A 14,094-nucleotide genomic window follows, 5' to 3' on the forward strand; every position below is an offset into this window, starting at 1 on the left:
GAAAAACAGAAATTAAGAATTATCTTTTACTCCCTTTTCTCTTATAATAGAAGGCTGCTATGCTAAAGAAAAATCAAGTCTTGCCATTGCAGGCACTTTGCCATTGCAGAAGTGTCATGTTATGAAAATGCAGTGTAAAATAAGTATTTTCTATGTTTTTTTGTTGTGATGGAAGGCAACAGACCTTTTTGCAGTTGGATATGAGTCCTGAGTTTGCTAAAGAACAGCATGGACCAATTTCAGTGGTTCCATTTAAATTCATTTATGACCTTACTGGACTTCTGACATATTGTAGCTCCAACGTATTTAATGAGCAGAGCTTTATGTTCAGATGCACTTTCTCATCTAAGCTTCTTTATTAGAACAATTAAAAACTGGGAATAAATCCCTCCACCTTGGAAGTATAAAGCCTGTTATTGTTGTCAAGTGTCCCAGCCAACAACAGATCTCAATTTCACAGACATATTTTGAATATAACCTCCTAGTTTTGTGTCTTCCTAATGACTGGTAAAAGGGCACGCTTGGTGCACTACTGAATCTATAATCTGAGCAGTCAGGTACTTGCTTTCTTAGGGGGAAAAAAGAAAATTTTTATTTTATTTTATTTTATTTTTAAAGAATCTTCAGCAGTATGCTATGATAGCCAGAAGGAGTGTGTCTGAAAGGGACTTTAGTCAAAGGGCTCTGAATTGCTCCAGTCTGACAAGAGTTCTTCTCCAAAGCCCATTATCAGCCCACGAATGAGGTGTAAATAGGCTTATTATCAGACATTATTAAACTAGATGGGCCAAGTTTGTCATCACTATAGAAAGCCCCCAAATGCTTTCTCTAATTAATTGAACTTCATCTGCCTTTTAAATTATAATTTTTAAGGGACCACCATTTCTCTAAGCATGCTCCCTCTCTCTTCATGTCTCTGTATTAGGGAATTCCACTGATCCTAGTAGACTTTTAGACTTAGTACGTGTTTTTAGGGTTGTCCATACTTAATATTTACTAAAATTCAGAAGCAAATGAAACAACTATTTATTCTTCATTAAACCTATCCATTCTTATATCTTCAGAAATCAAATCCTTTTAACTAGTTTTATATCAACACCTTTGTTGTAATAACTGTGGTGCAAAAAGAAACACGTTGTGGGAAACTTTATAGTACAGGATACGTTATAAACCTTAATTTTGCATTTTTACTCTCCTGTCATTCTTTGTTAAAAATAAATTGTGACTCTTGCCCTAAGGAAATCTTAGTTGCTCTTCTGTTTTGCCTATGCAGCATGTCCTAGCAGAGTGTCAGGGTTTCCAGTTGCTAGATAATTTGTTAACAACTCACCCAGAAGCTCTTTTTTATGTTCCATTTTGTTAAAGATTCTTCTGAGAACCAGCATTATGTGGTTAATAATGATAAATGGTGGTGCTAAGGCAGGCCGGCCGTGGTATTCAACAATCAGGTTGTAGCGCTGAAATTTCCAGAAGATGTCTGCATTGCCCTGAACAACTTGAAAAGTGTAACTGTAATTGGGGGGGGGGGAAAGAATGCAATTATTTTTACCTTAACAAACTAAAGCTTACTATTACAAAATCTAGTCCCACATTTACTTTAAAAAAGGAACAGCAAGTAGTGTTAATTTAATGTAAAGATTGTGCAAATTCTTAGACTTTGAAATAATTGCAGTTGCAGCCTTCAAATGGTAAAAAATACATTAGGGTTTTTTTAATAAGAGAAATGTAATTCCACTTAGGCATGATCAGCAAACATGCCACGTCAGTTCTTCAACCAAATGAATCTTTATTAGCTGTGTTGCCATCAAGCATTTCCCCTGTGTGCAGATTATCCACTGTTAAATCTGCCAAGTTTACAGCTGCTTTGCACCTGCAGACTTGTGCTGCAGCACAGCCAGGGATCCAGACCCTTCTGTGCATGTTTAATTGAATTTTTAGTAGTAAAAGAGGCTTCTTTCCTTCTTGTCTTTAATGTGGCTCGAATAAGAATGATGAGAACTTAAACTTCTGTGATCATATAGTTCTTACCTATCAATCCCCAAATAATATTAATTAGGAAAATGACTGATGTATTCCAAAATGAACGGCCAACAGCAATGTAGTGAATGTGGACATTCAGATAAACCTTTGCAACCTTTGACTTGATTCTTCCTGGAATTGCTCTTTACCTGAACATAGCAATCAGGAGATTCATAAGGAGGACATTTGTGACCAGGAGGAAGATGACCAACAGAAGTATGACAAGCCAGTTGGCATAGCTATTAGGACATGATGGAGAGTTCTCCTGCAGAATCTGCAGTGGATTAAACGTACAGTTCCTGGGATACATTCGTGATGCTGCAAGGGGAGACAGAGACATAAAACAATAGTTTTGACAAATCCTACTGCCACATGTATTTCTTAGAGACAAAAGCTTTGCATTTTGGTGAGCAAAATCTCTGACTTTCAACAAAGAATGAAGTGCTGCATTTCATACCTATTTCAATGCAAATAACTGTATTAATATCTCTAAACATGTCTTTTTTTAAGAACTAGTGACATATATGGATGCATATATTTAGTACCTTTACTGTAAAGATACAAATCAAGGACAATTATGATAATGATTACTAAAATGAGATTTAATCTTGGCTGCACATAAACAGCAGCATAATTTTGTTCTGAATATTTTACAATCGTTAAAAGCTTAAACCCAACATTGAGGTAGGATTTTTGTACTGCCCTTGTTGACTACTGGCAGGGCTGTAAATACAAGACTCTTAACCTTAAAAGCTCTTTGACTGCTTGAGCTACAAAACTCATTCTTGCAGTTGAAAGATCATTTATATGAACAAATATCCAATGTCTTTAATTTTGTGTACATCAAGAGATTCTGCTTTAATGTGCAAGGGGTTTGCAACCCTAGGACAACGTAGACCTCCACAACTTGACCGCTCATTCAGTGACAAGACAGCTGTCACAGCTGGCTTTTTAGTCATATTCAGTAGAGGGAGATGCATTGACAAGACTGTAACTCGACTTCTAGTAACCTTCAGCAAAGGGGTACTCTATTGAAAAGGCTGTATCCTTTTTAAACTAGCTTTGAGTTCCCAAAATCAAAGTACCTTTGAGTGTTTAGCAGTTGTGCTCCCCCATATACTTGTGTCTTTGCAATCCTCACGTTGTTGTGTGTGTTAGAGGAGAAAACTCAGGAAGAGCTGGGAATGGGGTTCCTCATTCTAAATTTAAACTACTTTGTACATCTGAGTTTGCAGTTGAGGTTAGTAAGAATGGTTCTACTGCATCAGACTAGAGGTCTAGCCCTGTATCCTGTCTCCAGCTGTGAATTAAATCCACAAATTCAGAATAGCATAATGATATTTGCTTTTTTTGTTCTCCATTTTTTCACTAATAATTCTTTTCCCTACTGCCACAGATAACCCCACAATCATATTCCTTAGAGCACACAGTAATATCAAAGCTCACCACAGCTGGGACTGCTTTCAAGTGCATTACCTTCTATTTATTTATCTACACCACATTTCATTTGATGATTTATCACTCATGAGAGCCCTCTAAAACTCTTAGATGTCAGCTTTAGTCTTTGCTACCCAGTGATGTAGTTTTGTCAGCAGATTTTGTCCCCCTCATTACCCGTGTCCTTTTCTGTATGTTTCATAAAGATGTTAAACAGAGTAAGTCCCAGAGGGCCCCAGAACAAACGACTGTCTTCTGGAAGTTGCCTGTGTAATTAATTCTTTTTTTTCTTCTGTCTTGTAACCATTTTTTTTTAATCCAGGTGAAGACACTTTTTGGAGTCTCAGTGGACAGAAACACACATATCTAGGGAATGCTACATCTGACCTATTTCCAAATGAGATGAATCCTATTCCAGAAATATTTCTTTCTCTACAATTACTTTAATAGAAATTAGAGTGACTATGCTGTGCATGCTCACACCGTAGGCATTTAAAGTTAAGTGAGAGGAATCACAGCCCTGCTCTCTTGTTTCATTCAGTCTCTTCTGGCTTCTATAAGACATACACTTTTTCTTATTAAGCAGAGTGAACATGAAAGAATGCTTCCTGGTTTGCTTCTGTCTATGGGATTTTTTTGGTTCCATCTATATTACCTCAAGTTTGAATCTTACTTCAATATTGCCACTGTCATTTAGCACTGTTATTCTGGGTAAATGCATCAGACTTCTTTGAGAGATGACCTATTCTATATTTTACCTGCTTACCTATCAGAAATGTTGCCTCTGAACCTTTATGTCCAAATATTTCTGTGTCTTGTGATTATTTTTATACTCTTTTGTTTGAAATGTTGCACATATGCAATTACTAGCTTTATTTGATTTGGGCAGCTTTACCTTCAGAGTCAATAAATGCTCTAGAGGAGTATTTATTCTAAAACATAAATGCTTGCTTACAGGCAGAGCTGTAACACTGTCACGTTAACCTACAGCCAAAATGTATGGAGGTGCTATTATTTCAGTTTACAGAGGGTTATCTGGGTCTAGGTTAAACTGAGCGGAAATGGATTGAAGTGAAAGAAGGTATGCCAGCCTTTAACACTGCAAATCCTGGTGTGAATATTTCAGACAGCTTGTCTAAATACGGCCAGCTCTTATGCTCTAATGTAATTCCACACTGCATGCTATCTCTTTACAAATACACTATTTATACCATAGTAATGTGAAAGCTTTGACCTGCAGGACAAAGATTAATTAAAATAATAATAATAATTAAAAAAGAGACAATACTGGGGAGGAATTCTATGTTCTAATCAGAAGTGTGCATTCAAAAATGGTTAAGTTAGGGGAGAAAGAAATTTCCTCACTGTCTATCTCATCCAGTGGAATCTGGCCAAATATCTGAAGGTAGGGACGATAAAGCACCCTTCTGAATATCCATTCCACTCGGCTGTCATCAGGATGAAGCAGAGCTTGAGTTGTCACGCCGTAGGCAATGAGCCACACACTCAAGAAAAACAGAAAGAAGAAAACATCCTTCATCTAAAAAACAGAGAAGGAGGGGAGAGAAGGAGGAGAGGTGACTGTAATAGTATAGTCAAAGAACGGCAGTCTTTCTATATGAAAACAGCTCAAATAATTCTGTTTCTTTACAAGCTTGTTTAGGTTAAAGGAGGTGGAATAGGATACAGTTCCATGCACAGAATTCCTCCCTTGACCTTGCTGTTACCATGTTGTTCTTGGCCTGTAATTAGCATTTTTCTTTGATGGCTCATTTAGACAAAAGCATGTTTTAAAATTAAAACCTCGCTTTTCAATCATCTAACATTGAAAAATGAAATTTTCTCTTTTAAGTGATGCTCATTGTACCTTTTAAATGCAGATTTTCTGTGAGATCTCCCAGTACCATGGGGTGCTTTACTGTGTATTACAAGAGTTCTGCTGCAGCAGTGAATCCTGGTAACAGTCAGTGCTCATTGATGAATACTGAACCACTGATACAGCAGACATTGAAGGCTGCAAGGATCAGGTAGCTTCTGTCTTGGGTTTTCAAGCCAAGTAATGCATTTGAGGGATTGTTTTCAGGATTTCCTGCTTTTAAACATTGTTTCTCTACAGAAGCAGAAGTAATTGAATCCTAAAACACTTAGTTAAAAAAAAATAAAAATCTAATATGTATCTCAAGTGCAATCATTTTTCCCTAGTGGAAGAGGAACACTTCATCCTCTTCCCATCTAATCTGACAGAGTTAATTAGAGACTGTAGATTAATTTCAATTAGATTATTGGATTGTACAGTTACCCAAAATCAGAGGCATTTCAGACCTCCACGAGGTTACTCGGAGTTCTATTAAGAAACACAGTAACTAAGCCAGGCAAGACATAGCTGATGTCTCTCTGATTTTAACCAATCTATTTTCTTTTCTGGAAGCTTTAAAATTCAGCAATGCTACAGGACTGCAATAGTGTCATAGTTAAGAGAGAGCTGTGGAAAGTCTGGAAATTCTTTGTTTCCAATCTGCAGTCTCTCTGTGCATTGTTCTGGCACTGAACTGCCATTTTAGCAGCTACCAGACTTGTTTCAGCAATTCTGTAGCAAGGTTAAAAGGAGAAAGACAGTAAGAGCCAATCTTGAATAGCCTCTCTGTTTAAGTAAGGGAAATGGTCTTGCTTGAACCCACTGATGAACCTTTCAAGAAGGTATCATTTACTGAGGTAACTTTCAGTGTTCTTTCATTTGATGTAAGGTTCAACACTGAACTACCAAAGCCAAGGCATTGTGTTGGCTTGGGTGAGGGGAAGATGAAAGGTCCCATCTTATGTTTTTGTCTAGGCTGCTGTTTATGTTCTTATTTGCATCTTCTTAATCTGTATGTTATCTCATATGGCTTCAGATGCCAACATAGTAGACACATCACTATTCATTCAGGGCCCTGGTTTAGGTTAGGAGCTGTGGATCTGAGTTGTTCTCTTACGATAAAAGTCTGCTAATGCTGTAAGCTAGATAATGTTCAAGAACAAATATTTATTTGCCATTTACCCTTTTGCTACTCCAAGCAAATGTCATGTTAGAGTTCCAGTTATTGCATTTGTAGACAAACCCAAATAGCTTGGTAGTTATGTTTATTCAATGTATAGGCTTGTTTAGACTGTAGGGCTTTTACTGAGCTCTGCTGTGAGTCACAAATCAAATATTTGTAGATTCTATAATAGCACTTACAATTAGATGAACTCCTGTTCATCAGTTACCATGAGCTAATTGGCCTAGAGAATTAACATGCCTAAATAAAAAACTACTTCAACATACCAGTGCATACCCCAGCACAGTAACTGCAGTCCTAATATCTCATTTCCTGCAGGAGCGTGGTAATAAATAAAAATCTTTTATCAACATCTTCCAATATACGCTCACAAAGTACTAATGTGTTTTCACTGCAACTTGGAGCTACAAAGTACAATGAGAATAACTCCTGTGGGAAACTTGCAACTATCCTTTTTCACAGATTTTTTTCGCACTTCTTGCAAATAACATAATCTGCTTCCCCAGGCAGAGCAGAGTGATTCAGTAAAGGCCCTGCCCTTCTGTAAGTGCCCTGTTGTCCGTCTGAGGTCTTTGCTGTGAGCGCACGCAGCTTATGAAGTAGAAGGAATAGCAGTAAGTCAAAGACACTCTTCATTTGTCAAATCTGAGGATAAATGATTAGGTAAGGCACAAGGATTAGTAAATTGGGACCAATTTATTACACTACAGCTGTACTTGGAAGGATCTAGTTCAAACTCATTGCATCTAATGCTCATAATAAATATGGGAATATATGCAAAATGACAAGCCTTGAAAATAAAGACAGATTATAAACGGATATGTTTGGTAAAGAGAAGATTTCCTACTCTCCATTTTTTAGAAAGCACCAATATTTATCTGAGAGAGACTGCATACTTACCATCCTTTCCACAATTATGATCTTTGGTCCAAGTTGTTTGTGAATTGCAAAAATATGTATAAGTCTAAGTGTAAACACCATAAAATCAATGGCAAGTATCGTACGGCCAGCTTGAAAAGTCGAGTTCAGCATCCTGCAGAATACATGAAAAGAAATATCAGATCTCAGCAAGTACTGCTGAGAAGTATTTTCTCAAACATTACACTCAGTTTTCAGGCACAGCTGAAACACAGGCAAGTGCTTGAGGGCTGTGGTTGCATCAGCCTGTAAGAGGGATGTCATATAACGTCTGTAAATTGATGAGACACAGCCAACAGATGGAGCGACACTGTATTCTCTGTCTTGGCTTTAATGAGATCTCTTTTTTAAAAAAGAAAAAAAAACCCAACCCAAACAACCATATGATATATTGTCTAAAAGTGAATGTGAAAAACAAAAAGAAAAAAGCAGAGCTTTTCTGTGCATGTGTTTGAATATACCATTATGTTTTTTTGTGGTCTCTGGAGCAACTTCTGGAATTCCACAGAATTTTAGAGGCTTTTCTTGCAGAAACGTGTCTCAAAGCTTGTGAAGTAAATGTTATAGCCTGTCCTCACGTGCATATGAGACTCTCCTGCCAGCTGACATACATAGCCCTTGCTACTGATGTTGTCTGCATCACATGGAAGAGATACATACCTGCAGATTACCCCAATTATGAAGAGGAAGATGGTCACCATATCACATTTATTCCAGTTATCCTCCACATACATTTTAAATTTTTTCATTAAATTTGTGTCTTCATCTGTATAGAAACTCTGAAAAAGAGAAAAAATCATCAGTATTGATCTGTTTCCAATTTTCCTATTTCATTGTGAGTTTTAACATAATGCTTGTTCCCTCTTTCTCTTCCATTGCAAAAAGCAAAACCAAATTCCTAGTCTAATAAGAAAACATGCTTGAAAACATAAGTTCACTTTACTGTCTTAAAACACAAAAGTTGGATGAAAAAGAAAAAAAAAATACAATCTTTTTATTCTTGTGATATTAGTCTTAAGAATTTTTGAGGCCTGATTTAAGATTTTCTCGGCGTCTGAGCTGTTGAACAATACAAGAGCTTCCAGACAAATTTCAGTTTCTAGACGTTGCCATCTAAACAGTACGAACAGATTTGGCATTTGTATACGGGAATTGTCAGTGAGTGCACGTTTGATTATCTAGGCAAAGAGTTGGGTTTCTTAATTGGGTTTTAGCCTGGCACTCCTCATGTTTTACAGGTTTATAATGTTTTACAGGTTCTTTGATCCAAATATTTTCCATGTCCTCCTCTGGTTATGGCTTTGGTGCATAACTTCAAATAAATTGTAACAAACTGGGAACCCCTTCACTGTTGTATTGCTTAAATAATGAACACCTATTTGTTCTTCCAGAGTAAATGTTTATAACTGCCTCTTCATGTCTAAAGAGGGCAGACAGCTTTATACACTCACAGTTGGCAGCACACTAGCACCATTGTTCACACATTATTTCAGTTGTTGAGCTGAGGATGTTCCAAAACTAGTAACTAAGAGAGTAATGGAGGAGTCTCTTCCATTTATTATTTTATTATTATTATTATTATTTTTTCTTTTAGGAAAAGCAAACCAAAAAGAGATCTGCTAATATTTTGAGTTGAGAAGTACTTTAGGAAAAACATAAATAATCTGAATTTATTTATTTATTTATTTATTTATTTTAACAGTCCCCAGCAGAGAATAATCTCTTAAAAGGATGCAGAGTTGTCTGCTGTGTTTCCAGGTGTAGAATATAACTTAAAACTTACATTAATTGTGGTGGGAGGGACTCCCTAGTTCTGGGGAGTAAAATCAGACAGATACTTTGCAAAGTGAAGGACACCTGAATCTTAGCAGCTTACTTGACTTGGCTACAGCTGGAGCAGGATGGAAAAACAGAGGTGGAGCTGTGGGTTTACGTAGTGGAGGAAGGGCTTGTTCTGGGAGAGAGAGAGGTGGAGTGTTTTGGATAAGGTAAGTTCTGTATTGCTGTTCTGTGCAAAACTGCACCTAACACTTGAAATCTTCAAGCTTGTAGAGTTATACAGACTGTAAATCTATTCAAAATATTGCCTCAAGTTTTACTGTGTTATCACTAAGATGTTGTAGGTTACTGACCTGTCGGATTTCTTCCAAGACCAGGGTAAAAACCCAGAAATAAAGTGTAATTTCTTTAGGAGATGGACCCTCAGGTGGAGGTGGTTTAAAGTCCAGTAAAAGGACATAAGTAAATAGAAACAGGAAAGCAAAGTACATTATAACATTCCCCATAAATACAGTTACAGGGGCACTCCAGAATTTTCTCCACCGTGTAAACATGAATGTTGCCCACACCGTGTTTTCAGAAGGGTTCTGCTTTTCCAATTTACCATTTCCTCTGCAAAACAAAAAAGAACGTAGGCTTGGTGATGATTTCCTAGAATTAGCTCATGGGAATAAGCTCAGTATTATTCTATATAAAGCTGCTTGTAAGATAGTAACAGGCGGATGCTGGGGGTGGCAAGGAGGAGGGCTGGAGAAGTCAGGGCAATCACATTACCATAGCAGAAATATTTTGGGTCAAAAGGAAGGTTTTGAAAAAAATAAATAAGTTGCATCAGACTTAAATGCATATTCTTGTTATTTCAGTTTTGTTGTGTTAATTTGATTTGTAACTTCATCGTGTTCCTGTATGTGGTACAAACTCTGTGCAAATACACAAGAGGAGGGAGGAGCGGGCTAATTGCTCTTCAGCATCCTAAATAATGGGAAAGAAAAGCAAATGGGCAATGTAGTTTGTGAGTCAGTTCTTAGTTATTTGGGCTGTAAAAATTTCTTGCAGTGTTTGCATGCAGAAGTTCTTGTTGTTGATGTGATTTTAAACAACTCCTCTTTTAGAGCCAGTCTCAAAAGTGCTGGATCACACTAAGCAAGTGTTTCTTGACTATCCTTGCTGAAGACTGAGAGAACTACTGAAGAATTACTTTAGTCCTTTACACAACTATAAGCTCTGGCATCTTGCCTTTGTACAATTAAATGAGAGGAAATTGGGGGAAAAGTAATATAGAAACCTTTTAGCAAAATGTTGACCTCATAAATCATTTATTAAGGTAGTCTTTAACTATTGTGGAATTATGCAAGTATTTTGGTAACTGAAGGGAAATTTGACCTGTACATCTACAGTTGTTTTTGCTGTGTTTTGGAACATGAAGTGCTATCTATTGGCAATGGAAATTATCCTGTGCAGAAAATGCAAGTTCCCTGTATTTGATAGCAATCTGATCTTAGTGTGAGGTTTTGTTTCCAGATAAATTGCCCTCCTGTGTAAGCTAGAGATGTTATTGGATCTTTAATTTTGTGATTCTGGCTCTGAGAGGTATGATCTCTAAGGAAGGATGTGCACACTAGGGAATGTTTTCAATTTCACCTCACAAAAAATAAACAATGACTCTTCACTGGTTTTTAATTTCCCCTGACATCCTTGCTAATTATTAAATACATTTGTTACAAGGAAAAGTTTCTCCTCACAGCCAGTCTTTTCTCTGTGCCTGATTCCATACTATCTCTCAATTTATGACACCATAAGATACATTCCCATAGCAACAGGCTAATATTATAAACAGATAATTGCAGCTTTACTGTAAGATGCTGAAATAGATCTGGGAGGGAAAAAAAATCTTTGTTAAAATAAATTGCTAAGATAATAGTAATTGGAATGCACAGTATAATGACCAAACCACGCTTCACTCAGAATATGGAAGTGCTTTATGATATTGCTTACAAATAGCTCCCAAGAGGCAGATGCTTTTACACCTATTTTATAGGTTAGGGAGGGAGAGAGAAGAGCTAATGATTTTCTTCAATATACCAGCAGTTAAATGCCAGAGGTAAAAATAGAACCTAATCAATCTGACTTGGTCCAGCACTTCATACTGCAGATGATGCTTCCTCACTACCACTGTTCACATTGAAGTTCTCCTTAAAAAAAAAAAAGCACATGCTTTATACAAGTGGCTGTTTAGCACTATTTATCCATTAAGAGGACAACTTTGTGCTAATCAAAAGTCTTCCTGTCCTGACTTAAGTCCTTGTGACCTCCCAGGTTTTGGTGATGAGTGTGTGACAGAGGTATAGGGTGGGATTCAGAAGTTCTGAAACGCAGATCCATGAATGACCGTGAGTAACTGACAAAATCTTTGTGCTCAGTTACCCATTTGTGTAATGCTTCCTCCTAAGTCTGTTGTATTTCAGGTTCCTCAGGGCCCATCTTTTAAAATATAAACAAAGAACACTAGGTAAGAAAGGTAACAATATAAAATTCCCAGGTACTGATGTTTGCAAGTACTTCTGTTGCTGCCTTTGTAGGAAAGTATGTAGTGATGCACTCAAACAATGTCAGGTTTTCCTGAGAAGTTTCTTGCTGCTCAGCTCAGTAATCTGATAGGGGCTTAGTTCCTAAATCCGATGTATATCAGTCACCACGAGCTGAAGGGAATCTCAGGAAATGCTTTTTGATTCCCTGGGTATTAAGCAGATTCCTTGTTCCATAGAAATTACCTGCTCAGAACAAATAAAGTTGTGTCTCCTTAAAACAGAAATATATCCCTGTTTATTTTCTATATTCCTTTTAGAAAGCAACAACAGCAGTAATCAGAGGAGTAATGATTTTCTTGGTCCTTCAGCTGCTCCTTAGATCATTAGCTGGTCACTAATCCACCAGAAGTGTCCTGTCACAAAAGTTGTATTAATGGTTTTAAACTTACCTGTCATCTTCCTTGGAAAAAAACAGAGTCCTCTCTGTATCTAAACTGTCCAGCTCTCTAAATGGCTCTGGCTCATTCTTCTGTTGTTTTTCCTCACTGTAAGGAAATAAACTCATTATTTGAAAGATGATGGCTAGCAATTTTTCACTATTCAATTGGCATTCATTCAGAACTGCTAGCAGGTACTTACCCTGGACTTGCTCCATTGAGAAGCCATCAAATAATGCATAATCCTTACCTCTGGAAATTCTGAAGGCTGAAGTCACCCACAAGATTCAGAAAACTGATAATTGGCATACTTCACAAAAATGGAGCAGGATGCTCAGTTTCCTCAAATTACTTAGGATTTGAGCAGAAATAAACCCCTCAGTCAGTCCTAGAAGACAATACCCCACTGCTCCATTCCTGGTTACTCTTAGTAGCAATTAAGGGAGGAAATGCCAGGAGCAGTAGGGAACATGGTGTCAGCTCTTGCATTTCCAAGGAAAGCAGGCAAAGAATGTCCTCAAAAGAACAAATTTGTTAAGGCTTACTTTGATTATGAATCATAACTGCAACCTTTCCATGAAAACTTTGCCAAAACTTCATGTTAAATTACTTGAATTTGTGAATCTGGCAGCCACTATGACAAGAAGGTCATCTTTAGTGATACTGGCAGAAGAAAAGTCTTAAGTCAGCAGTGCCAAACAAGTTTTCCTCTTGCTTTTTAAGTACTTTAACAGTTAAGAAGCATATATTTCACAATAGCATGTCATTCCATAATGCCAATTCTGATGATTGTAAATGATTCTCACAATATTAGGGTGTTTTCTTAAAGTTTCAGTTCCTGGATTCTTCTGATTGTCTGAGCATCTTGGCTGCTATTTTTTTTTTCCTTTTCTGCTTTGAATTGGTTTTTGTTGGTTTTTTTTTTTAAGAAAGCCTAAGATTCTAGCCATCTTCACTGTGACAAAAAGCTGAAAACTACCAACTCCAAAGCTATGCCTGCAGAAAAGAGGTCATGTAAGACACTGAATTTGAAACTCTTAGTTCATTTCACGTCAGTCTTGTGTTTTTAAGCTTGACTTATGGCTCTCAAGGCTTGTGGCTGATAATACTGCTTTGTGATGGCTGTTTTCATTGATAAGATTCAAGGCTTGTGGCTGATAATACTGCTTTATGATGGCTGTTTTTTTAGATAAGGTATTGAGGTTTGAACCAGGCATCTCCAAATCTAGAAATAGATGGTGCTATACCTGGAGATAGTCTACTCATTACTGTGTAAAACCTGGAGTTGACTGAATTGCACCAGGCTCTTCGGTGGACCGTGCAAAACGGAAGTGATCTATGTGAAACTGTGGCATTGATCTTTTAAATACTAGAATAGGCACTAGCACAGGACACACAAATCACTCAGTCCCATAGGAAACTGATTTGACTAATAGTGGTGCAGTCCTTCTTTTGACACCCTGAGGCAATATTACTGCTTTTATCACTTAGGTGAGAAATTTTGAATCTGGATATTTTTTATGGCTTATTTTTCATCCCTTGCTTATTTCTTGCTCCCAAATAATTATGTTTGTACCTGAATGCTATTAAATTTGTGTAGATTAGGAAAGGACACCAGAATCCACAGACTAACTTCAGGATCTGTGTGCTTGTAGACATGTCTCCCCACCATATTTTTGTTAGGAAGGCCTGAAAATCAAGAAAACAAGAAATGGCTTTAATATCACAAAAACATACATGCAGATGAAAGGTACCTATATTCTGTGGCTCCTAAGATAGTGAATGCTTTGGAAACCTAAAGAGCAGGCACACCTTCAGAGCAAACAGGTGCTCTGTGCATCCTTCTGCAGATGTTGTTGAGTATGCAGAGTTATGAAGAGGACAGTGGAAAGAACAGCAAGTCAGGTGGAATGAAGCAACATTTGTAGTACTAAGAAA

At 37.2% G+C, this 14,094-nt stretch overlaps 1 protein-coding gene across 1 annotated transcript in view; it reads right to left on the minus strand.

The window, feature by feature from the left end:
- Window positions 1–14,094, minus strand: part of TRPM5 (transient receptor potential cation channel subfamily M member 5) — a 40,010-nt gene that overhangs the window by 4,621 nt on the left and 21,295 nt on the right. Inside the window, exons 13-20 of the mRNA XM_010175107.1 lie at window positions 13,733–13,845; window positions 12,169–12,264; window positions 9,545–9,803; window positions 8,073–8,191; window positions 7,395–7,527; window positions 4,822–4,996; window positions 2,169–2,337; window positions 1,331–1,509 (exon numbers count right to left, since the gene is read on the minus strand). Coding sequence (XP_010173409.1) covers window positions 1,331–1,509; window positions 2,169–2,337; window positions 4,822–4,996; window positions 7,395–7,527; window positions 8,073–8,191; window positions 9,545–9,803; window positions 12,169–12,264; window positions 13,733–13,845 — 1,243 coding nt within the window. The remainder of the gene's footprint in view (window positions 1–1,330; window positions 1,510–2,168; window positions 2,338–4,821; window positions 4,997–7,394; window positions 7,528–8,072; window positions 8,192–9,544; window positions 9,804–12,168; window positions 12,265–13,732; window positions 13,846–14,094) is intronic.

This window comes from Antrostomus carolinensis, unplaced genomic scaffold (assembly GCF_000700745.2).
Source record: "Antrostomus carolinensis isolate BGI_N321 unplaced genomic scaffold, ASM70074v2 scaffold36499, whole genome shotgun sequence".
In the NCBI taxonomy this organism is placed as follows: Eukaryota; Metazoa; Chordata; class Aves; order Caprimulgiformes; family Caprimulgidae; genus Antrostomus; species Antrostomus carolinensis.